General features: G+C 37.1%; 1 protein-coding gene and 1 long non-coding RNA gene across 5 annotated transcripts; one reads left to right on the forward strand and one right to left on the reverse strand.

Moving 5' to 3' along the window:
- Positions 1-15,140, reverse strand: LOC124879065 (gastrula zinc finger protein XlCGF57.1-like). Of its 4 annotated transcripts, none has more exons than XM_047383361.1 (2): positions 14,750-15,136; positions 1-2,207 (listed from the first exon to the last, which is right to left on the reverse strand). In XM_047383361.1, the coding sequence occupies exons 1-2, from the start codon at positions 14,919-14,921 to the stop codon at positions 1,099-1,101; spliced, it is 1,281 nt and encodes a 426-aa protein (XP_047239317.1). In that variant the 5' UTR covers positions 14,922-15,136; the 3' UTR covers positions 1-1,098. The 4 variants fall into 4 exon arrangements, with proteins under 4 accessions (XP_047239317.1, XP_047239318.1, XP_047239316.1 ...); XM_047383362.1 differs by lacking the exon at positions 14,750-15,136 and adding an exon at positions 4,689-4,854; XM_047383360.1 differs by lacking the exon at positions 1-2,207 and adding an exon at positions 9,987-12,370 and having other exon boundaries at positions 14,750-15,130.
- LOC124879087 lies at positions 14,429-26,042 on the forward strand. Its single transcript, XR_007040950.1, has 3 exons — positions 14,429-14,537; positions 19,804-19,930; positions 24,152-26,042. It is a non-coding gene; the product is annotated as an uncharacterized LOC124879087 (long non-coding RNA).
- Positions 26,043-26,181: the final 139 nt, after the last annotated feature.

Genomic DNA, 26,181 nt, shown 5'->3' on the forward strand with positions numbered 1-26,181 from the left:
GAAATGAAAAATAATTTATTAAAGTAATCACATACTTTACAGCCAGAGTGCCATTAAAAGTATTGAAACAGATTTATGTTTTTGCCATTTGACCTTACAAATACTTCAGAACATGTATCAAATTTTAATATAATATAAATAAGATCCGAGTAAAAGACTGCTCCAAAAATTCATTTAGGCTATTTAAGCCATTAAACAGTCGACTTGGAATCATTGCTCTGCCGCATGGTCAAAGTGCACTTGAGGTTAAGGTCATGAACTAATGGCCAGACAGCCATGGTTTCATTAATAACAGCAATTCATCAAGGTCCTGAAACAGCAGAACAGCCCTGGATCATCACACTACCACTCCTGTGTTTGACTGTCAGCATCATTTTTACACCCATGTAGAAGCAAATTTAAAGAAAAAAGGGTTTGAGTCAAAAAGTTCCACTCTCCCAATATCTTGGGAATTATTAAGGCCTTCTCTGGCAAATGTGCGTTGGTCCTTTCTGATCTTTTCAGCCATAAATGGTCTCACCTTGCAACTCTTCCATGGAAGCCATGTTTGTCCAGTCGCTTCGCTAATGTTGAATCATGAACAGTGACCCAAACTAAGGTCGGCAAGGCCTAAAGTGATTTAGACTGACGGTTCTTTTCAGGCCTAGTGTGCAAAAATGTTTGGTAGAAATTGCTCAGTTTTATTATTAGATTTGATATTTTTCCTTTTATTAAATTGTTAATTTTCTTTCCAATTTTGCTTTTTCTGTTTTCCAAAGATTGTTGAAGTGCACTTTACTGGTGATTTTGTTTTATTTAAAATGGTCCATTTGAATAAATACTAGTTTGAATAATAACTGTTGGTTTGGGTGAAGGTTGAACAAAATAGTGACTAGAAAAAAAAAATCATGTTTAAGGCAATAAATTTTCTTCAAGTGCAATGGATATAAAATAATCGTTATAATAAACAAGAACATAACTTTTAAATAATCAAGCTGTCTTAAATAAGGTGGCGAGTGGGGTAAAAATCAACCTGCTGCTGTTATAAGCTTAACTGACCAAGACTGATTGTCGCTGCCGGAAATCTGCTGAGTGAAGTTATAATACAACTAAACGCTGCTAATCTGTGTGACTTCTCATGTGTACATTTAAATGACATTTTTGAATGTAACTCTTTCCACAGGTCTCACACAGGAAAGGTTTCTCACCTTTATGAATTCTAACGTGATCAGTTAAATGACCTTTTCGAGTGAAACTTTTTCCACAGGTCATGCAGGAGAAAGGCTTTTCACCTGAGTGAATTCTCATGTGCTCGGTTATGTGACCTTTGCGGCTAAAACTTTTTCCACAAACCTCACATGGGAATGGCTTTTCGCCGGTGTGCGTTCTCATGTGTACAATTAAATTACATTTTAAACTAAAATATTTTCCACAGGTCATACATGGAAAAGGCTTTGCTCCAGTGTGAATTGTCATGTGAACACCTAATGAACTTCTCTGACTGAAACTTTTTCCGCAGGTCACACATGAGAAAGGCTTCTCGCCTGTGTGAGTTCTCAAATGAGCAGTTAAATGACCTTTTAGAGCTAAATTTTTTCCACAAATCTTGCATGAGAAAGGCCTCTCACCTGTATGAATTCTCATGTGATCAGTGAAATGGCTTTTTTGACTAAAACCTTTTCCACAAATAGTACACGACAAAGGCCGCTTACGTCTGTGAATTCTCATGTGTTTAGTCAAGTGGCTATTTTGAGAAAAATATAAATCACAAATTTTACAAGAATACAGATTCTTGCCTTTGTGGGTTTTCATTTGCAGTTCTCGTTTTGATTTGTCAGAAATTTCATTATGTCTGGTTTTATGCCACCTCCTTTTTTGTTTCTTCTCTTCCTCTCTCTTGGATCCCCTGCCTTCATCATCGTTTTCTTCCTGGTTCTGGTTCTCAGCTTCAGGAGCTTCATGAGATACAAGTCTGTTCCTTGTTAGTTCTGGAGCAATGTTGTATTTTTCCTCATAACTATGAGTCACCACAAAGTTATCATTGTCGTGCTTTAGCACAAGCTGCTCTTCACTCTGACTGATGCAGAGCTCTGTCTCTTCTTCTTTTATCTGCGGGTCCTCTAGCTCATCCTGCTCTTCTTTCACTTGAAGATATGTTGGTTCCTCCTTGCTGCGGATCTGCTCGTCAGGAGGAGCTTTCTCCGTTTTAACATTATGCTGTAAGAGGTCTGGACAGAAAGAAAGGCAGGTTATTTGTTTAAGGAAAAGTAAGCACACTTTCATCATTTAATACCTATAAAGATGCCTTGGAAAGTAATGCACCCTCAAATGAACAAATAAAAATAGAGTCAACAAAACACTGTACCAGGTAAAGTGCCATGTGACTCCAAGTCTAAAGTGAGACTTACTCTAAGTGATTGAGAATCACATTTCTATAGATTCCAACACACTTTACATTTTCAAATTCACCGTGACATTCTGGATATTTTCAGTACAAAATTTTCACCTTGAACTGCTTGGTCTTATTTGTCAGTTCCATAGATCTTGAAAAAACAATGTTGAAACTGGTTTCCAATGTGAGTACTGGTAGTATTGGTAACCAATACGGTGACAATACTCAGTACCTGGGAATCAATACAAGAACTCAACGGTACCAGTTTTCGGTACGTTTGTGTGTGTTTATGTAGCAGTAAATGTTAATTAATTAAATAATAAAAATCACAAGAATTTTCAATTTAACATATGTATTGCTCAATATGTAAACTTTAATGAATATATTAAAACAACATCCAGCTGTTTGTATTGTAACGTCTCAGTTGCTTAAAACGTTTCTTCTCTCATGTTGTTGCAGACGACGAGTTGCTAACGGATGCAGGCGTGCCAATGGCGCCGAATGTCTCTCTTCAGTCTTGAAAAAATCTTGTGCTTAACCAGGTTCTTCCTCAGATTAGAAGTATTCCCGCCTCTTGTCTTGCACTTTGCGTCACAAATATTGCAGCAACCGTAATCTGCATCGCATTTTGAAAAGTGGAGCCATACTTTCTAGCGCTTTCTATCAGACATGCATTGTTGATGGTACCAGCGGCTGCTGACGTCATTACGCTCTTGTACATGTAATGCTGTGTTTATGTCCGACATGGGAAATCACCCACTCTTCCACTCCATTAGTGTCACAATGATGCATTTATGTAGCGAAAAATGGTATTGTTTGATTTTATGTAAATCGGTATTCGGTAGTACCGACGGAATTTGGTCGGTACCAATAAAAGGACCAAATTCGGTACCCATCCCTAATTCAGAGTGTGTTACAGCACCATTTTACTGCTTTGTTGGCATCTAAACTAGCATAGACCAACTTAATTCAAAAGTCTTTAATTCTTGAGCCTGCCAAAAAATGGCTGGGTATGGGCTGCACAGTGGAACGATTGTTAGAAATGTTGCCTTGCAGCTAGGAGGTCCTTGGTTCAAATCCCTGCGTAAGGTTTATCTGCATAGATGCTGAATGTTCTTGTGGGTTATTGGGGTCCTAAAACTTCTTTGCACAGTCAAAAAACAAAGATTTATCTTAATTGCTCTTAGAAATGAGGGTATGTATGAATGGGTCTTTATCCAGAGTATCTCTATTGCTGACTGATGAATGGTACAGGTGAAGAATGTAATGTATACAGAAATATTTGTAAAAACTTACTGCATTCAATAAGCATAATTAGATATCCGTCATTTAAAAAACCTAACCTGAGCAAAAAGTCGGAAAAAAATCAAACATGTTTCTAAACACAATTTTCATACTTCTTCAAACCTGAAAAAATTGTCAAGAAAAATCCATATTTTTCAAAATTAGGTAGGAAACGTGATTTATTTAACTGGACATCTGTTAAGCTGTATGATCCACATATAACCATTATCTGCAAAGACAAATTCTTGATTGGGAACTCACATATAAAATAAGGTAAATAGATATTTGCTTTAAGGCTCAATGAAGCTCGATCAATTGTGCAAATATGACATTTTTTATAAATAAAGCAGCCATAAGAAATTAATAAACTGATATGTATTGTAGCCACTAAAATAATGTCATTCATCATTTGCTGACTGTTTTACAATTTCCAACACATCTGTAAAAATCAAGCAGAAATGTTGAAAGGTTGGAATATAAATTTGAGTAAAGAAATTTAGCGCCAGAATTTTAGGGTGATGATACAAATCAGCCTTTAAATGCAACAACTTACAATATTTCGCTAAATGAAGCCACCACGCCTACTTATACCGTAATACACCAGGCATGGGCAGAACTACTTTCTGGCCTCTCTTGCTAACATGGCTTGAAACAAGCACCAAACCTACCGATCTTCATGCAAACAAATCCCTCTTTGTCCTTAACACACACACACACACACACACACACACACACACACACACACAGAGAGAGAGAGAGAGGTAACAGTTCTAAATTTAACGTCGTTGCTCCATTTGTTTTACATAGACGAGCCGTTTTAACAAGAAAAGTCAGCTGTCTATTTATCTGGATCAAAACATTTACAGCCAGGGAATATTTACTCAACTTATCTCCATTAAGAAGCCTTCAGATATTAACATTCTAAATGACATCCAACAGCTTTCCTTAAATTCTCCCGTTAAAATCGGGAGAATAAATCCTTTTAATATATATCAAAGGATTCTGCCATCAGTAAAAGGCTGGTGTTTCATACCTATTCGGTGTAAGATGATCAGGGGTGTCCGGGTGAAATCCAGCAGTTTGCGCTGATCGTTGATAAACCGTCTCTGAAGCTGAACTGAAGACATTCTTACTGGAGACGCTCAAACATCTCGCTCACAAACCATAACCGTCTCCAGACTCCAAACAGTCTCCGCCCACAAGGGTCGTTTTCCGGATTTAGTCTTTTTCAGTGGATGAAAGACCAACTACAAGGTACAATACCGCCACCTAACGGACTGAAATGTGAACTGCAGATTAAACAACGAGAGCGGTGTTGCTTCTGATATATCGGTGTCTAATATCTATCTATCTATCTATCTATCTATCTATCTATCTATCTATCTATCTATCTATCTATCTATATTTAATACCTATGTCTATTTATATATATATATGCATATAGATATCTATCTATATATAGATATACAGTACAGACCAAATGTTTGGACACACCTTCTCATTCAAAGAGTTTTCTTTATTTTCATGACTATGAATATTGTAGCTTCACACTGAAGGCATCAAAACTATGAATGAACACATGTGGAATTATATACTGAACAAAAAAGTGTGAAACAACTGAAAATATGTTTTATATTCTAGGTCCTTCAAAGTAGCCACCTTTTGATTTGATTACTGCTCCGCACACTCTTGGTATTCTGTTGATGAGCTTCAAGAGGTAGTCACCTGAAATGGTTTTCACTTCACAGGTGTGCCCTGTCAGGTTTAATAAGTGGGATTTCAAGCCTTATAAACGGGGTTGGGACCATCAGTTGTGTTGTGCAGGAGGTGGATACAGTACACAGCTGATAGTCCTACTGAATAGACTGTTAGAATTTGTATTATGGCAAGAAAAAAGCAGCTAAGTAAAGAAAAACAAGTAGCCATCATTACTTTGAGAAATAAAAGTCAGTCAGTCCGAACAATTAGGAAAACTTTGAAAGTGTCCCCAAGTGCAGTCACAAAAACCATCAAGCGCTACAAAGAAACTGGCTCACATGAGGACCGCCCCAGGAAAGGAAGACCAAGAGTCACCTCTGCTGCGGACGATAAATTAATCCGAGTCACCAGCCTCAGAAATCGCAGGTTAACAGCAGCTCAGATTAGAGAACAGGTCAATGCCACACAGAGTTCTAGCAGAAGACACATCTCTAGAACAACTGTTAAAAGGTGACTGTGTGAATCAGGCCTTCATGGTAAAATAGCTGCTAGGAAACCACTGCTGAGGACAGGCAACAAGCAGAAGAGACTTGTTTAGGCTAAAGAACACAAGGAATGGACATTAGACCAGTGGAAATCTGTGCTTTGGTCTGATGAGTCCAAGTTTGAGATCTTTGGTTCCAACCACCGTGTCTTTGTGCGGCGCAGAAGAGGTGAACGGATGGACTCTACATGCCTGGTTCCCACCGTGAAGCATGGAGGAGGAGGTGTGATGGTGTGGGGTTGCTTTGCTGGTGACACTGTTGGGGATTTATTCAAAATTGAAGGCATACTGAACCAGCATGGCTACCACAGCATCTTGCAGCGGCATGCTATTCCATCCGGTTTGGGTTTAGTTGGACCATCATTTATTTTTCAACAGGACAATGACCCCAAACACACCTCCAGGTTGTGTAAGGGCTATTTGACCAAGAAGGAGAGTGATGGGGTGCTGCGCCAGATGACCTGGCCTCCACAGTCACCGGACCTGAACCCAATTGAGATGGTTTGGGGTGAGCTGGACCACAGAGTGAAGGCAAAAGGGCCAACAAGTACTAAGCATCTCTGGGAACTCCTTCAAGACTGTTGAAAAACCATTTCAGGTGACGACCTCTTGAAGCTCATCAACAGAATACCAAGAGTGTGCAGAGCAGTAATCAAAGCAAAAGGTGGCTACTTTGAAGAACCTAGAATATAAGACATATTTTCAGTTGTTTCACACTTTTTTGTTCAGTACATAATTCAACATGTGTTAATTCATAGTTTTGATGCCTTCAGTGTGAAGCTACAATATTTAAATTGTCATGAAAATAAAGAAAACTCTTTGAATGAGAAGGTGTGTCCAAACTTTTGGTCTGTACTGTATATATAGATACATAATGTAATAACTGACTCTTCTTTTTTACTTTTGTTTTATTTTTTTGTTATACCCTGTTTGTTATATCCCATGTTATTGTATTAAATAATTATTCCAAACATTTGTGACCATACTTGTTATGAACTGATTTCCTGGTTGGTTAGTGTTGACCTTTCAACCAGTGAGACCTCCATTGTTCAGAAATGTAAATATTTATATAGTACATTTATATTATATAATCATTCAGTATTAAATTGGAAACCCTCCAAATCATGACATACCTTTAAGGCTTTTTAATGAGTCAGCTATGACAAAGTATAAGCAGTGCACTTCAGCAAACTTAAAAGACATGTTTGCCTACTTTTATTTCCATTTTGATTATTGCCCAGTACCAAGATGCCCCCTCATCTTAGTACTGGGCAACATTGGACATTTCTGCAAAACAATGACCCAAAATCCAAAGCTAATGTGTTGAAGAAATGGATAGCTGATGAAAACATTAACGTTTTAAGATCCTTATGAGTCATGACTTGAATCTGATAGATAGCTAATGATGAGGGGGATGCAAGTAGGCCTTCCAAACTGAAATGCTTGGAGCCCATTACAAAAGATTTATGGTCAAAGATATCAGTGGAGACATGAAAAACCCTGGTCAGAAATTATAGGAAACATATGGTACAAGACAATACAGACTTTTCCATTTATTACTGAAAAGGGTATAAATAACTTTGGACGTGGCATTTCATTTTTGAAATGTAAATAAAAACAGAAATAATTGTTTTTTTCCTCAGTGATACACCATGTACACAGTCTTTTCCTTTGGGAGAAGCCTGTGTCATTTCCAATCAGAGAGCAGTTTCTTAACTGAATGAAAACATCTTTAACTCTAAACCTGCCAGTGGAATTAATAACATTGGGTTAGACTGTATGTATCTGGCTCATAATGCAGCCTATTAGCTACAATGATCTTCTTATTCAGTAATTGGTGCATTATTGCACCAATTACTCTTTTGCCAACGACCACTTAAAAAAATGAGAACAATTTGAAGAAGTGGGAAAGGGAGAATTAAATAAACATAAGCTTCCTGCTGCTATCTGTAAATATGTGTCTCTTTTTCATGTGCAGGTCATAAAATTAGAATATCATGAAAACAATGATTTATTTCAGTAATTCCATTCAAAAAGTGAAACTTGTATATTAAATTAATTCATTACACACAGACTGATATATTTCAAATGTTTATTTCTTTTAATATTGATGATTATAACTGACAACAAATGAAAACCTCAAATTCAATATATCAGAAAATTAGAATATTGTGAAAAGGTTCAATATTGAAGACACCTGGTGCTACACACTAATCAGCTAATTAACTCAAACCACCTGCAAAGACCTTTAAATGGTCTCTCAGTCTAGTTCTGTAGGCAACACAATCATGGGAAGACTGCTGACCTCACATTTGTCCAGAAGACGACCATTGACACCTTGACCAAGGAGGTCAAGACACAAAAGGTCATTGCTAAAGAGGCTGGCTGTTCACAGAGCTCTGAGTCCAAGTACATTAATAGAGAGGCGAAGGGAAGGAAAAGATGTGGTAGAAAAAAGTGTTCAAGCTATAGGGATAACCGCACCCTGGAGAGGATTGTGGGGGAGATTCACAAAGAGTGGACAGCAGCTGGAGTCGGTTCTTCCGGAACCACCACACACAGATGTATGCAAGACATGGGTTTCAGCTGTCGCATTCCTTGTGTCAAGACACTCTTGAACAAGAGACAGCGTCAGAAGCGTCTTGCCTGGGCTAAAGACAAAAAGGACTGGGCTGCTGCTGAGTGGTCCAAAGTTATGTTCTCTGATGAAAGTAAATGTTGCATTTGCTTTGGAAATCAAGGTCCCAGAGTCTGCAGGAAGAGAATCCATGTTGCTTGAGGTCCAGTGTAAAGTTTCCACAGTCAGTGATGGTTTGGGGTGCCATGTCATCTGCTGGTGTTGGTCCACTGTGTTTTCTGAGGTCCAAGGTCAACACAGCCGTCTACCAGGAAGTTTCAGAGCACTTCATGCTTCCTGCTGCTGACCAACTTTATGGAGATGCAGATTTCATTTTCCAACCGGACTTGGCACCTGCACACAGAGCCAAAGCTACCAGTACCTGGTTTAAGGACCATGGTATCCCTGTTCTTAATTGGCCAGCAAACTCTCCTGACCTTAACCCCATAGAAAATCTAGGGGGTATTGTCAAGAGGAAGATGCAATAAGCCAGACCCAACCAACTAGAAGAAGAGCTGAAGGCCACTATTAGAGCAACCTGGGCCCTCATAACACCTGAGCAGTGCCACAGACTGATGGACTCCATGCCACGCCGCATTGCTGCAGTAATCCAGGCAAAAGGAGCCCCAACTAAGTATTGAGTGCTGTACATGCTCATACTTTTCATGTTCATATTTTCAGTTTTCAACATTTCTAAAAATCCTTTTTTGTATTGGTCTTAAGTAATATTCTACTTTTCTGAGATACTGAATTTGAGGTTTTCATTAGTTGTCAGTTATAATCATCAAAATTAAAATAAGTAAAGATTTGAAATATATCAGTCTGTGTGCAACGAATAAATATAATATACAAGTTTCACTTTTTGAATAGAATTACTAAAATAAATCAATTTCTTCATGATATTCTAATTTTATGACCAGCAGTTGTATTTACAGATGAATCAGTTTCCAGTTCACTCTCCCTGACAACATTCAAATTTGACTAACCAAATTCCAACATTCAACTGACTGTGGCCAGAAGGTTATATGAATGTTTTATCAACATGAACTTTCTGTAACAACTCCAGAGCTCAGTTATTGGCTTTTCATGTCCCATGCATTTAATTTAGCATTTTAATACAGCTCTACATTTTATGTAAACATCCATAAGTATTTGTAATGGCTTTATGAACTCCACTCCATACAAACTGAAAGCAAAACATACAAATACATTTCAAGGTATCATGTGTCTCAGTAAAATTTGGGTTCATCCATCACATAAAGATGGAAATCTATAGAAAACAGATGCAGCAAGAAAGAGCAGAATTGAATAAAACGTTAAATTACAAACTCTTAGAAAACAGAGAGACAGCATTTTCTCAGAGCTTCTGTGGAATAAAAAACGTCACCACACAATTAGTTGGTACAGAACTTTACACTTGAAAATCCATCCATTAAAAGTTGAAAAGTTAGGTTAAAATAGGAGGAGCTGCAGATTTTGGTTTCTTTTTTTATTATTTAAACAGCATTTACATTTTCTTAATGTGATAAAACTTTGATGATAAATTGTCACATTGAAAAATGACACCAACAATGTAATCTGATAAATTTTAAAATACAGGCCGCAGCTTCTTGACTGAGTTCTCAAGCAATTTCTCAGTTTGTTTAGTCTTTTGGGAGTTTTCTGACAATTATTAAATGTTTTATAAAAGTCATGCATGGTGGATACTGACTTGTAATTTCTGACATACCAGAGGCAGCTCAGAGAGGAAAATCTCAGAGGGGTTTATGATAGAAGTGTTTTGTGGGAAAGACTTTTGATTAAAGCCTTTTTTGTGGTTTGTTCTCAGAAAAGTCGTTTAGCTTGCTTGACTATTCAAATAACTTATTGGAACAAACCTTTTCCATACATCGCTAAGACTTCTAAACTGTTTAAATACTCATATGTACAGTTAATAAACCTATTTACCTCACCAATGTGCCTTCTAATGTACTCAGTCAAATTATCTTTCTGATAAACATTTTACAAATCATACACAAAACCGGCCTCTCACTATGTGAATGGTTAAAGTAAAATCCTTTATCACAAAAACTTTCTCCACATAACTAGCATTAGAAAGGCTCCTCCCCTGTGTGAATTCTCATGTGGAGGGTTAAATTACATTTTTTACAGAAACGTTTTTCACAAATCTTGCATGAGAAAAGCTTCTCGCCTGTGTGAATTCTCATGTGAACAGTTAAATGACCTTTTTTACGAAAACATTTTTCACAAATCTTGCATGAAAAAGGCTTCTCACCTGTGTGAATTCTCATGTGAACAGTTAAATGACATTTTTCACGGAAACATTTCCCACAGATCTTGCACGAGAAAGGCCTCTCATCTGTGTGAATAATTAGGTGTTCAGTTAAACCACCTTTGTAATGGAAACTTTTTCCACACAATGTGCATGAGAAAGGCTTCTCACCTGTGTGAGTTCTCATGTGAACCGTTAAATGACCTTTTTGAGTGTATGTTTTCCTACAAATCATACATGAAAAAGGCCTCTCACCTGTGTGAATTCTCATGTGAACACTGAGAAAACCTTTTTCACAGAAACTTTTTCCACAAATCTTGCACGAGAAAGGCTTCTCACCTGTGTGAATTCTCATGTGAACATTTAAACCACCTTTCCGACTCATACTTTTTCCACAAATCTTACAAGTGAAAGGCCTCTCGCCAGTGTGACTCTTCATGTGATCAATTAAAATATCTTTTTCACAGAAACGTTTTCCACAAATCCTGCACGAGAAAGGCTTTTCACCCGTGTGACTTCTCATGTGAAGAGTTAAACGACCTTTTCGACTAAAAGTTTTTAGACAAATCTTACAACTGAAAGGCTTCTCACCCGAGTGGGTTATCATGTGACGACGTAAATCAGCTTTCAGACGGAAGGTTTTTCCACAAACCTTGCACAAAAAAGGCCTCACACCTGTGTGAATGCTCATGTGGTCAGTTAATAAACCTTTCTGAATGAAACTTTTTCCACAAATCCTGCACGAGAAAGGCCTCTCACCTGTGTGAGTTCTTGTGTGAATATTTAGATGACCTTTTTGATTGAAACCTTTTCCACAAATCTTGCACAAGAAAGGTTTCTCACCTGTGTGAGTTCTCATGTGAACAGCTAAATGGCATTTTCGACTGGAACTTTTTCCACAAATCTTACATGAAAAAGGCCTCTCATCTGTGTGAATTTTGAAATGTTTAGTCAATAGGAAATTTTTTGTAAAAGTTTTATCACAAATTCTACAAGAATACAAATTTGTAGTTTTTTTTAGCCCACTTTGTATTGTACTATCAGCGTTGTCATCATGCGGTCTAGATTTCCAAAAGCTCTTATTTTGCTTCCGCGCATTATTTCTCTTCGATCTTGAATCTTTATGATTGTTTCCTTGGTGATCCAAGTTCTCAGCCTTAACAGTGTCCTGAGAAAGAACTAGCTTTCTATTTAATTCTGTGTGGTATCTTTTACCACTTGTATTAGCCACCATGAAGATATCAGTCTCCCACTTCTCTACAACTTGCTCCTCATCCTGACTGTCCATCTCTTCTTTTATCTGCTGATGTTCCAGCTCTTGCTGCTCTTCTTTAATTTGTTGATGTGCCAGCTCCTCCTGTCCTTTCATCTGCTGACATGATGGTTCCTCCTCCTCCTCTTTTATCTGCTGATGTGCTAGCTCATCCTGCTCTTCTTTTATCTGCTGATGTTCCAGCTCCTCCTGCTCTTCTTTTATCCTCAGCGGTTCTGGTTCCTCATGGTTCAAACTAGAAGTGTTGTCTTGGTTAAAGAGAAACTTGTCAGCAAGAACCTCCTCCTTCACAACATAAGGCTGTAGGACATCTGGACAGGCAAACAAGGAAGAATGTCTTTGTCAAAATAAAACTTTGAGAGATGTTGTCCTTTAATCATCTCAAAAACTGTGCAGGAAAATGTTGTGATGTTTAAACTGAACTGAATTTATTAGCTCTGCCAAGCAATGACAACCAAGGCTCCAGACCAGGAAGCAGAGTTGTAGCTGCAGCTTTTGTACTGTTTCCCACCCATTATCCCACTTGGTGTCTTGTCTACAGCTCAGATTATATTGATTAAAACCATACCACAAATGATGAGATCATGAAGACTAGGGTAGGAGATGCTCTCTAAAAAGCTCTACCTTTCTAGAAGATGGTCAGGGATGCCCCTAGCTGGCAGTGCTTGGTAGGTCATTCCCACCATTGTGGAACAACACATAATATCTTTCTCTTCATAGACTTTGTAACTTAATAACTTGAGATAGATTTGTGATAGACTGATTTGTCTTAAATAAACCTGGTTGTAGCAGGAGGATTGTGTTAGTATAATATGCCATCTCCTGATTTTCCCATTACCTGAAATACTGGTAAAGTTGGAAGACCAACATTCATGTTTCAATCTGATTTATTGATTAATCTTAGGCCAATTAATCTTAGGCTAACTCTTGGTTTTTCTTATCCAAAGTGCACTGCAGAACTGGAGAGCTCATTCAGTGATAGACATTATCCCAAATCCTTCCTCCCAGCAGATGTTTAACTTTAAAACCACTACTGCTCCCAACAGACTCAATGGCTCACAGCCCTGCTGTTTTTGCACATTTTAATTTCTTGTATATAGTCTGTTGTTGTTTATGCACAATTATACATGTGCATTTTTGACACTTCTAAATCACCCAACTCAGTTGCACGTTTCATTAAATTTGAGTATGCTATTTTTAATAACTTTATAATATTTTTTCCTTTTGTTGTACATATGTCAATTACTGTACAGTGTCTTATTCTTATTTTTTGTTTGCTTTTATATGTTTTATCTTTGTGTGCATTTAAATGCTTCCATTTGCCTTTCAGTTTGCTGATGGTAGACCTGAATTTCCCACTGTGGGAAAATACAAGATATTTGTATTTCTATTGTATTCTAAAACTAGTTCTGTTTGTAGTTTTGCATCATCTACCAGGCATTTAAACTACATTTTTAGATCAGTTCTAAGAATTCTTATTTGATTAGGTGGTAAATTCCAGCAAGGTCATTATAGCTGTGATCTTTAACATTCATGAAGACATTCAGAGTGATAGTATTAAAGAATACATTTTGGCTATGTTAGATTATATTGGCTTTAGCCAAAATATTTGAAGACCAACACATTTCTGTCTTCATACTCTTGATCTTTTGCTAACATGGCACTGAGTGTAAACAAATAACAGCACTTTAATAATACACAAAATACTGATTATATCAGTAACAAATCCTTTAAAATATTGAAAACTTTTCCTTTAAATAAACTGCTGTATTAAACTGGTGCCACTAAAATCATTAATAAACACGTTACTGTCACAAATTGGAGTCTGGGTATACCTGAGGTTTATTTGGTGACACTACAACCAATAATAGACAAGGTATTAAACACCCCTCTCCTGTAGAGTAAGAAATTGTGAATATATTGTATATTGAGTATATACATTAAGAATAATTACAAAAAATGTGTTAGAACTATAATCCATCTGATAGTTGTAGCATAATGACTACCAGCCCAAAGATGTTTGAGGCGAGTTTGACTAGGATACAGTTTGCAGATGAGATATTATTGCACATTTTGATCATTTCAAATTAATATTTAAATACATCCACATAAAATTACCACTACGTTAGCTTTTTTCCCCAATGCATTGGTGGTTGAGCAATTTACAGGCTTCAATTGGCGTCCAGAAACACTAGAATCGGTTAAGATACAGAATATTTTGTAGCAGGATGCTGCACTTTGTAAAACGGTCGGCATAAGAGGCTGCACATTAAGACCACGGTTATTTATAGAGTTCTAAGGCCGACACGTTTTGATTAAAACAACCATGTAGTCTGTTGTCCCGCTCACTGCGGTTAGAGAAGGGTATCGTTTGGGCTTCGTTTAGGACCGGAAGCTCGATGCTCTGAATATCCGTCCAAATTTGTTCAACGTACTCCGTGAAGAACACTAGAGAGATAACAGGGAAAATCGACTCAGGTATTTGTATCCGCTCTTAATTTCATGTCGATGCTCCGGTTTTTCGACATAAAAAGCAGTTTTAATAATATAGGTTTGCTGTCTACCTTTGTACGTATGAACACATTCATATTGTGGAAACAGGTCTCTATTATTGTAAAGCCTCAGGAGCGAACGCTTTAAACTGCGCCCAACAATTATTATTAATAAACCATACTGCAGGTGTTTCATACCTATTCGGTGTAAGATTATTTTAGGTGTCCGGGTGAAATCAAGCAGATTGCGCTCATCATCGCTCTCTTCCTCGGCCTTGACGATGATTTCTTTGAACTCTGTGAATGTTTCTTCAGCTGGAGCTACTTGCCGCTCATTGATTAACTCTCGCTGAGGCTGAACTGAAGACATTCTTCCTGTAAAATCACTGAAAATATCCTTCTTCAAAAAAAAAAAACAAAAAAAAAAAACCTCTAAATATATCTATCTAAATATAAATATTTCCTCTTCGACCAGCTCAGCTCATCCTATTTTTTTCCTTTTCCTCCTCTTGTTGACGTTTCATGGCGGATAACAAACCAACTGTGAGGCGCCTTACCGCCACCTACTGGACCGGAATGAGCACAAGCGATCAAAAAAACGCTTTGTAAATTATGGGTTCCTTTAAATTGTCACAATTTTCATCCTTTATTTTAAGTATATTATCTCTAAAAATATTTTTGGATTATAGTATTAAGAATCAGTTGGATGAGGGCTCTTCTGGATTGCTCATGCGCTCTGAATTCAATGAAAAACATGTTGGACAGATTCTATAAAGCTAAAATGATCACACAATCCAGTTGCATATTTTGCTTTTATTTGAAGTAAATTGTTATTACTGGACACATTCTAATGCATGCTATAACCTAAACCCTGTGGGACCCATATTTCCTTTGTTATGAGGCTTTTACAATAGGATGCATCTGACCAATTGTCTTTTCTTGTTAAACTACTGCTAATTAAATTTGAAATGCCTTTAGATGCTATAGAACAGAGGTTACCAAAGTGCAGCCCGGGGTTATTAGATTACAACTGAAGAATGGCATACATGTGGTTTGCCAGGTTAGGCGGTTGATGCAGATACGCATAAACAAATATTAGGTGCAATTCTTACAGATAAGAGGCCTTTCAAAGAAAACACATACAAATTAAAACATTAAACAGGTAAATGCATTCATTTTTGATCAACCATATTTTTTGCTTTTAATTTGATAGTGAATAAGACTGCAAACATCAAGTAATTTTTACTGAATAGCAGTCGTGGTCACAGCCACTCACTAAATAAAGCAAGATTGAGCCATATCCTGTTCTTGTTGCTGTAAATACACACAAATAGAAATCCAGACAAAGATAATCCACTCAAAAATATGCAACATTTCATGGTATTTTTGTTTAATATTTTGTACTGGGCAAACCTGTGAGATCCTGTTCATGTCTCGGATCTATGACAGATCGATTTTTACAGAAATCTACTACTACTTTGCTTTTTCATTAAAGTATTATGTGTTTATTGTTAAGCAGATAAAAATGCACGTTTAACTTCAACATTTTTGATCCCAATGGCAAAACGTTTGGGCACCACTGCTATACAATATCTCTAAACGTTCTCTTCCTTAATACATTGTGGGCGCCAGACTATAGCCCCTTATTTCACTGCATAAACTGATTATCAGTAGTTATATGAATTCATTTGAGACTGAAATGCAGGTTTGGCCCTTTGTTTTGGTTATTTCCTGTTTGCATCTTCCAGTATGTTTGCACAAGACCTTAATCAAAATAGATGTGTTAAAAGAGATTTATATGTTACCTTTGTCTTCTCTTCTCTACTAATGGTAGACATATGGGGAATAATACTAGTTTTAGAGTTTTATATATACATCTACCTTTTTTCCACAGGCCTCTTTTTTACAGTCTGCACATTATATAGAGGTCCTATGATACCTCAAATCCACATCAGGGACACCCCAACACCCCTTACTTTTTTCTCTGTTGCTTTTGGTATATCATATGTCTTCCTTCCTCTGGTACAAAATCTACTCCATTATGCTTTTAATAGCTGATGCAGACTCACATACAGGTGTTGGACAATGAAACTGAAACACCTGTCATTTTAGTGTGGGAGGTTTCATGGCTGAATTGGACCAGCCTGGTAGCCAGTCTTCATTAATTGCACATTGCACCAGTAAGAGCAGAGTGTGAAGGTTCAATTAGCAGGGTAAGAGCACAGTTTTGCTCAAAATATTGAAATGCACACAACATTATGGGTGACATACCAGAGTTCAAAAGAGGACAAATTGTTGGTGCACGTCTTGCTGGCGCATCTGTGACCAAGACAGCAAGTCTTTGTGATGTATCAAGAGCCACGGTATCCATGGTAATGTCAGCATACCACCAAGAAGGACGAACCACATCCAACAGGATTAACTGTGGATGCAAGAGGAAGCTGTCTGAAAGGGATGTTCGGGTGCTAACCCGGATTGTATCCAAAAAACATAAAACCACGGCTGCCCAAATCATAGCAGAATTAAATGTGCACCTCAACTCTCCTGTTTCCACCAGAACTGTCCGTCGGGAGCTCCACAGGGTCAATATACACGACCGGGCTGCTATAGCCAAACCTTTGGTCACTCATGCCAATGCCAAACGTTGGTTTCAATGGTGCAAGGAGCGCAAATCTTGGGCTGTGGACAATGTGAAACATGTATTGTTCTCTGATGAGTCCACCTTTACTGTTTTCCCCACATCCGGGAGAGTTACGGTGTGGAGAAGCCCCAAAGAAGCGTACCACCCAGACTGTTGCATGCCCAGAGTGAAGCATGGGGGTGGATCAGTGATGGTTTGGGCTGCCATATCATGGCATTCCCTTGGCCCAATACTTGTGCTAGATGGGCGCGTCACTGCCAAGGACTACCGAACCATTCTTGAGGACCATGTGCATCCAATGGTTCAAACATTGTATCCTGAAGGCGGTGCCGTATATCAGGATGACAATGCACCAATACACACAGCAAGACTGGTGAAAGATTGGTTTGATGAACATGAAAGTGAAGTTGAACATCTCCCATGGCCTGCACAGTCACCAGATCTAAATATTATTGTGCCACTTTGGGGTGTTTTGGAGGAGCGAGTCAGGAAACGTTTTCCTCCACCAGTATCACGTAGTGACCTGGCCACTATCTTGCAAGAAGAATGGCTTAAAATCCCTCTGACCACTGTGCAGGACTTGTATATGTCATTCCCAAGACAAATTGACGCTGTATTGGCTGCAAAAGGAGGCCCTACACCATACTAATAAATTATTGTGGCCTAAAACCAGGTGTTTCAGTTTCATTGTCCAACCCCTGTACATATCAGGGGTGAGTGGGGGAACTAGAGGTGCTTGAGTATTTTACCTGTTGCCTCATGTCCAAATTGCCCCATTTACAAAAAGATCTTAATGTTTTACTGAGCTTACCAGTACATACAGCTATCCACTAAGGATGTCTGTGCAGAGTATCAGTAACAGAATGCAACAAAAACACACATCTGTAAATATTAATATCCTGTAGTCTGTGTGTGAGTAGAACCCCCTAGTGGTCCCCCACAATGTATGTTTAAGGTCAATTTATGTGCGTTTCTTAAGTAGGGCTTATGTTTTAACTAATTGATGTTGTTTGAAAAAGCCAAAATTTCCCCCTTTAATTTCAACATATTACATATCCAAATAGATTTTCTGTTGTATAAATAAGAATCAGATGGATCAGATCAGTGCTACTTTAAGGGGTCTCCTGTATTGATCATGTGTTCTGCATTCAATGGAAATATGCGGATTTTGTTAGGCTCCAATGATCTTATTGCATGTTTTCTTATTATTTGAAGAGTCTTAAGATCTGACCCATTCTAACATATGCAATGGCCTATATAATTTTGATTGGCTGAAGAAGTCAACTTTCTCTGGCCGTCTTTCTGGTCCCCAAGGAAGGCTGAGCTCTGCTTAGCTTATTACATACTTGATGCCTTTAAATGGCTTCAAAGTAGAAGATGTATAGATTTAACTGTCTTCAGTGAGACATAATAAACAGATTTGTTCGAAGTTGCTAATAAAATATTACTTCTATAGAGTCAAAGTTTATGTTTTCTTGGTAACATCTTGGCCGAGTCATTTTTTCAGCTTTCCTCCCCTGTACTTTCCGCAGGTCAGAAAAAGACCTGTGTCTCATCCCAGCGTTAAACTTCTACAATGAATAAAAATAATATACTTTATCTTCCTTATTTATGAAATTTATTTTCCATCAGCACAAAACAATTGGCCAATTATGAAGCATATGTGATTCTGATCGCTGTGCCTTCAATGAGTTTTAAATGCAGTGTCCTTTATAATCTAGCAAGATTACTAATAACCAAAAGGGTGAATTAAGGCATGTTTGCTTCCTTATAAGGATCACTCTTAATAGCACCATAAAACACAATCAGTTTATTGATGATTACTTCTCATGATCTATCAAGGGAACATTTTTTATTGTCTTAGTTAGAACAAGATGAATAAGATGGGTTAACCCCATGCTCTCAGTGTCCTGTTCCCTAGAAATGTTGCCAGGCCCTCCTAAAAGGCAGATTTCATTCTCCTTAATGGTCAACGCGAAGCACCAATGAATTCAAGCTCATATAAACCACAAGAATTGTTCTTCACTGTAGAATAACCTTAATTTCCAAACAGCCATTAAAATCTGATCTTCCTATTCTGATTTTGGCTAATTCAGATGTTCTTTTTATTGACAAGAACAGTAATAAAATTATTTGTCAACTTTTTTAAATCCAGCAACTAAAACAGAAACATAGACCTTAAAAACGTGATAATTTAAACTACACCAACAGACTCAGACCATCAGACATATGGCAATTCCTTTGTAAGCCTCTTCATGTGACGTTTAATCCGTTATCCAAATAGTGCACCGTATTTATGAATGACCAAAGGAAGCTCTATGATAATTTTTTTTCCCCCAGGTAATGTTTTGTGAAAGAGACTTTTAATGCAAACATTTAGTTACCGTTAAAAAACAAAAAAGGCCTCTAACCTGTGTGACGTGATAAAAAAATTATCTAAATAAATAGAGGATTTGTATTTGATAATTTGCAATGAATCACATGTTTATGAAATAGCAATATTTGACACAATAAGCAAAGATTTTCAGTTCCATACATTTTTGTTGGTGATAGATTTAATAGACAATTACAATTTGTATTATGATGTACAGCTATGTCTTCCTCTGTTTAGTGGATACTGGAATGTTGTGGCAATCATGAGTTTAAAGGAATCATCGTCAAGTCCAAGGAAGAGATGGATGGTCAGCACAGACTGCTGGATTTCAGCCGGATCCCCCTGATCATCTTACACCGAATAGGTACGAAACAGCAGCGATGCTAACGCTTTACTGATGGGAGAAACTAGGGAAAACCTTTGGACAAGGGTTGTCGATTAAAGTTTTTTAAAATGTTATTTATGAAAGGGTTGTTTGAACTCTTAGCTAATGTTGTGATTATGAATCTGAATATATTATTTAATATTAATACTTTCATATTTTAATAAATATTTGGGTCTGTTAAGGGTTGTCATGTGAATACCAGCCCAGTAAGGTGATGGTATTAGGACAAAATAGAAAGGTGTGAGAAGAGCTCTGACATTATTGAACAGCATAAACTCTGCACATATATGGAATAAATTCACACAATTTCTTAAAATACAAGAATTTATTAACAAAAATAAGTCAACTCAAAGTCAAACATATTTCAATCAACAAACTCTTTACTTTGCTAAAACAATCCAACTAAACTACCAAGCAGAATTAAAGAATAATGAAGACTAATGGACTATGTACAATATAAACAAGTTGATTAAAGATGATTGATAATTATGACCAAAAGAGAGATGCAACATTACCATGCAATGTTTATGTTTGAGAACCAAGGATTATCTTGAAGAATCTGGAAATGAAGTTAAGTTAGTTTTGGAACTAACTTAGGCAATAATCAGCAAACGTTTGGACAACCATTCACAATGCAAGATCAGATAAAATATTATTTAAATAAAATAATGTTTTAAATAATGATCTGTTGAATAAAACCAACCTTCTAGATGACTAATTCTCAACGGGGTTTAATTAGCTGCCTTTGTTTATTAAAATTTAAAGAAATATTATTTTGTATAGGAACCAAATCTTTGAGAAATGGGCTTAATTGTGTTAGTTATCAAGTTTAGTAAAATAATATTTAGGTAAATATTATTTTACTAGACTGAAAACAAACAACCTTTTTGGGTAAATGATCTTTCGTAGGCAAGCATGAGTTCTTAGCTGTTAGCGGTTAAAGCTAACAAAAGAAGCTTATAGCTTATCATCAGAATAAAAAACATACCTTTAAAATACCATTAATAAAAGGGTTAAAATGCATAAGCGTGGACGGCGCGTTATGGCCGATCTTCTGTGTTTAAAATCACCCTTTAAATAAAGTTTGTCTTAACTTTAATAAAAACACAAACACAGAACACAAACTGAGCACATGTGCTGAGCAGATAATCTGCTAGCACTAAGATGACTGAGTTTTCAACACAACAAAACCAAACGTCATAAAATGAAAAATGTTTAAATTATTTAATTCTAAACTACTTCTCTCTGCCCAAAACTACCTCTTTCATGAACCATGCTGAGGAAAAGTTGTCCGGGGCGACAAAGTTGAAGAAAGCATCCACATTGAACAAAGGGTTAGCTCCGTAGCTGTTGGGTGGGGCGTCTCGTTCTGTCGGCCGTCCAAACTGCACGTTACTGCTGTAGCCACGGTGATACGGTCCCGTTGTCCTTCCTTCAGACCAGGAAAACGGCTTCATTCGGCGTTGTAGAGACAGGGTCTCTGCTGGGAACTCTCTGGATCACAGTTTGCTTCTGTAGACCTCAGAGAGAAAAGTCAAGCCACGCTTGTGGCTTAATTACCCCGTTCATGAATGAAAACCAGACACACAAACAGCAATTCATTCCTACTTAACTTAGTGCATATGATCGTGTGATCGTATGACACTCTTGGATCCATTTTGAAGAGTTTATGTCTGTTTGCCAACAAAGAGACATTAGCGCGCTGTGTCCCTCCATCCAGTTCCTCTGGGGACCTGCGTGGAAGAGATCTGTTTGTTGCAAAAGCGGGGTTTTTATTCGGACAGTGACGTCATGGGAAGTCCGCTGTTACCCCTTTTCCTGGCTGTGCTGGAAGTAGATTAATGCGATTTATTTTGAAAGTTCCAGAAAAGTTCATACTGGCCCATCAGGTTGTACCCATGGCTGGGGTCCCAACACTGAGTAAAACAAATCTGATCTATAGTTGAGTCAGTTACATCAAAATGTGGATTAAACACAAAAGGTGGAACATAACCTTTAAATAACATAACTACACCAGAAGGAATGGCATCGAATACTTCAGCAAACTGGAAGTTACAGGTATCTGGACATGTTTTAAGGCTTTTTGATAACCCACCTAGTTAATATTATTGATGAACTTTCTTTGAAAAAGAGAGATTTGTTTTTGTACAGATGTCTCTGTTGTTCCATGTTGAGTAGTGATGTGGTGAGAAATTCTGTTTGTACATTTGAGACCATGCAAGTAATGTCTGTTTATGCAAGTTAGAGAGGTGATCTTTTCAACAGTGTAATCGAACCCTAAAACATATTTAGCCCTCCAACTTTTGAGAAGAAATAGTTGGGAGAATAATTCCACAGTGAGGTTTGCTTTTTATTAATTTCTTAATCTAGTTAATCTTGAAGGTATTATTCAGAGTATTCAAATCTAGAAAATGTAGCCCTTCATTATCGTTTGTATTCATAACAACAGATTATTTTATGTAGTATGTTTTATTTTTCCATAAAAATTGGACAATTATCTGGTCTATGTCTTGATTGTTTTACTGCCTATGTGTAATGAAAGGGCAGCGAAGGTAATTAAGGTTAGACCCTTCAGGGACAGACCCTTCAGAAGCCATTGATGACTTTTTTTTTTGTGTGTTTTTTCTATAATAATGGTAAAGTTTAAAATACTGTATTTTGCTAATAGACTCCCAAGTATGTAGTTGCCTCCTTGATGGGAATATCAGCTGTTGAGAGGTAATCAGAATCTTTTACGACAAAGAGTTTACACTTAGTGATTTTCAAATACAATCTACATGCGTTGGAAAAAGACCTTATTATATCCAGAGCATATGATATATGAGCAGCATCCTTTCAAAATAAAGTGGTATCATTTGCTAGTTAACTAATAACTATTTCATGCTCTGCAATTGTTATATCTTTTAAAAGACCTATCTGTCCTCGTCTATGCTGTTCTCTTTATGCAGCAATAACATATAAGCAGATGGAACATCTGACTTTATTATTGTGTGTTAAAAATTTTCCTACAGGAGTAAATCCATGACGTTCATGTTGTTTCAGATCAAAGGCAGCTGCAGCGGGCTGCATGGAAGGAGCACCACCCACCACCCTGTCTCATATAAAAACTGAAATAAAACATTATGTATTCTCAATTGCCAAGGGTATAAAAGATTAAGTAAAAACCAAACACATGAAACTAAATAAAATTATGAAAACAGCAGGGTTTCAAACCATGGTTCCTCAAGAAAAAGTAACACTGGAGTGTTGATTAAACCATCAGACCAGTGGTCTGCTGTCATATCACCAACCTCATCTTTATAACACATGTAATATTCTTTCAAATTGGTTTAGATCATCACTTAAGCACCAGATCAATCTGTGACCCCTGTTAGATTGGACAGCAGGACATTGTAAAATCCCTTTAAAGAAAGGTTGAGGGTTAGGGTTAATACAGACCCTGACTATCAAGATATGAAAGTGAAGTTCATACACTGTTAACAACATTAGGATTGTGCTAAAAGGTTAAAAACATCATTCTTGAGACTGCAGATGTTCAGATGACGCATCGTCCCAAGAGTGGCTGTTGGCTACACCTGCAGGGGAATATAAGTCGGGAGAGGCCACCTGCTTGTTGCGGTCTATTTTTGTGGCTTCATTTCTAGGCTTGATGAATGTGACAAAATCAAAACATCTCAAATCTGAAGCTGATGTTTAAGATCTTTCTCCAGATGTTTGCCCCAGATGCAAGATCCCACATTATAGATATAGTCATACCCAGATCCAGGGATGTAACCCAGTCTGGAAAAGTATGGAATATGATTTTAAGCGTTTTGCAGGTCTGGCTTAATCTGGTAAAAGAAAATAGTATAAAAAATACTTTTTATTTGGTTTGTTCATTTTTTGTTGACCACTGACAAGACTGGTCACTGTAAAAATATCTATCATAAATTTGCTGTGACCTTTTGGATTTAGGCTTTACAATTGAGCTAAAAAATTGACAACTCTTGTAATTTGAGTCTGAATAAGTATGGAATTTTGACATGAAAATGTTTAAAAACTTTACAGCTAAGCAGAAGCCGGGATAAAGGCTGAGAACATCTGGTTGAGTAACTCAAACATTTTATTTCAGGATCGTGTCTTCAGATCTATCGAGTAATAAAAATGATGTGCTTTCTTTAACTCGGTTTAAAAAGCCTGTCTTGTCTTGTTTTTGTCCAGACCATCCACAAAATTATGCCTATAAGTGGGACAAAGTTTTAACGGACCAGCAGCTATGTAACCAGAAGAGGAACTCCAGTTTAGATCAGCAGGAACCACAACCTGTGCAGATGAAAGAGGATCAAGATGAGGTAGAACATCTGCGAATAAAAGAGGAGCAGGAGGTAATGGAACATCCACAAACGAAAAAAGGAGAAGGAGAAACCTGAACGTGCACAGATTAAAGCGGTAGAACAAGAACCTCCTGACTGGATCAGTTGAGATGAAGAGCAGCTTGTGTTGAAGAAGGAGACTGGTACCTTTATAGTGACTCCTGCATTTGAGGAAAAGTTTCACAGTGATCCAGAACCAAACAGGAACCAACTCATCTCCCAGAACTTTCTCGACATCAAAAACCAAGATCTTGAAGAAAGTGATCTTGAAGATTCAGAATGAAGGAGAGATGAAGAGAAACAAAGAAAAAAACAAAGTAAGAGCTGTCAGAAAACCAGACAGCATAAAGACGACTCCAGAACTTCAATACTACAAAGGCACAAGAAAATTCACTCTGAATTTATATTCTTGTAAAATTTGTGATAAATGTTTTCTCAAAATAGTTTCTCGACTAGACACATGAGAACTTACACAGGTGAGAAGCCTTTCTCATGTATGACCTGTAGAAGAAGTTTTAGTCAATAAGGTAAGTTAGTTTATCACATGAAAGGTCACAAAGATGAGAAACCTTTCACTTGTATTACTTGTGGAAAAAGGTTCAGTCACAAAAGTATTTTAATCATTCACATGAGAATCCTCACAGCAGAGAAGCCTTTCTCATGTAAAACCTGTGGAAAGGGTTTCACTCAGAAAAGCAGTTTAACTTATCACCTTAGAGGTCACACAGATGAGAAGCCTTTCTTGTGTAATTTCTGTGGAAATACTTTTAGCCAAAAAAAAAACATTTTAAATCATCACATGAGAACTCATGCTGCTGAGAAGCCTTTCTCATGCGTGGAAAAAGCTTCAGTCGAAAGGAGTATTTAACTTATCATATGAAAAGTCATACAGGTGAGAGGCCTTTGCCATGTGCTTCTGGAAAAGGTATGGTCCAGAAAATAGTTTACAGCATAACGTGACACCTCACATGTGTAAGAAACCTTTGTCCTGTGAAAACAATTTCAGCGAAAGATCTCATTTAACACGCCACATAAGAACTCACACAAGTGAGAAGCCTTTCTCTTGTATGACCTGTAGAAAAAGTTACAGTGAAAAAATTAGTTTGACTTATCACAGGAGAATCCACACAGTTGAAAAGGCGTAATTTAATAAATGATTCAATATTCTCACGTATCAGTGTGCTGCATATCTAACTTTGTAGAAGCTGGAGTAAATAATATCTAATAACTTCAGTCCATAACCTCTTTTTTTTAGTAATAACGTGCTATAAATCTCTTCAAATGAAAGAATTTCATATTTTTTCTAGCAACTTTCCAAACAGTTTGGTTTATCACAGTTTGTTCATTATTTAACAAGGGGGTGTGATTAGTTTGTGCCAACGGCTGGTTTTGATAGTTTTACTCATTATCTTTGTCTGAGATATAAACTTATGTGATCATGTGAAGCATTTCAGTTTGACAAAAACCAAAACAGAAGAAATCTGTAAGGGAGCAAATACTTTGTTAAGGCACCTTATAGATCTAAACATGCTCCTACTTGAACTGTAGAGCAACAGTGCAGATGTATCTTATGTGCAAATATGACATAACATTTTTTATTGAGTAATCGTAGTATTAAGAAATGTAAAATAACAAGTGTATGCATATTGCATAAAATGCTGTGCTATGGTTTACTTGTGGCCAACTTTGTCTCTTCTGAGCAGACGTTGTTTAATAAAAAGTTTTTCTTCTTATATGGCTATTTTGGTGATTTTTCTTCCACGTGGTTTCGTATTTTATTTATTGGATTACTATGTTGTGTTTACTGCTGGAAGACACACTTAATGTTTTTTTTACATGCAGTTACATTTTAAAGCGGAACAAAAGTCGCCGTATAGT

Source organism: Girardinichthys multiradiatus, chromosome 13, assembly GCF_021462225.1.
Source record: "Girardinichthys multiradiatus isolate DD_20200921_A chromosome 13, DD_fGirMul_XY1, whole genome shotgun sequence".
Classification (NCBI taxonomy): Eukaryota; Metazoa; Chordata; class Actinopteri; order Cyprinodontiformes; family Goodeidae; genus Girardinichthys; species Girardinichthys multiradiatus.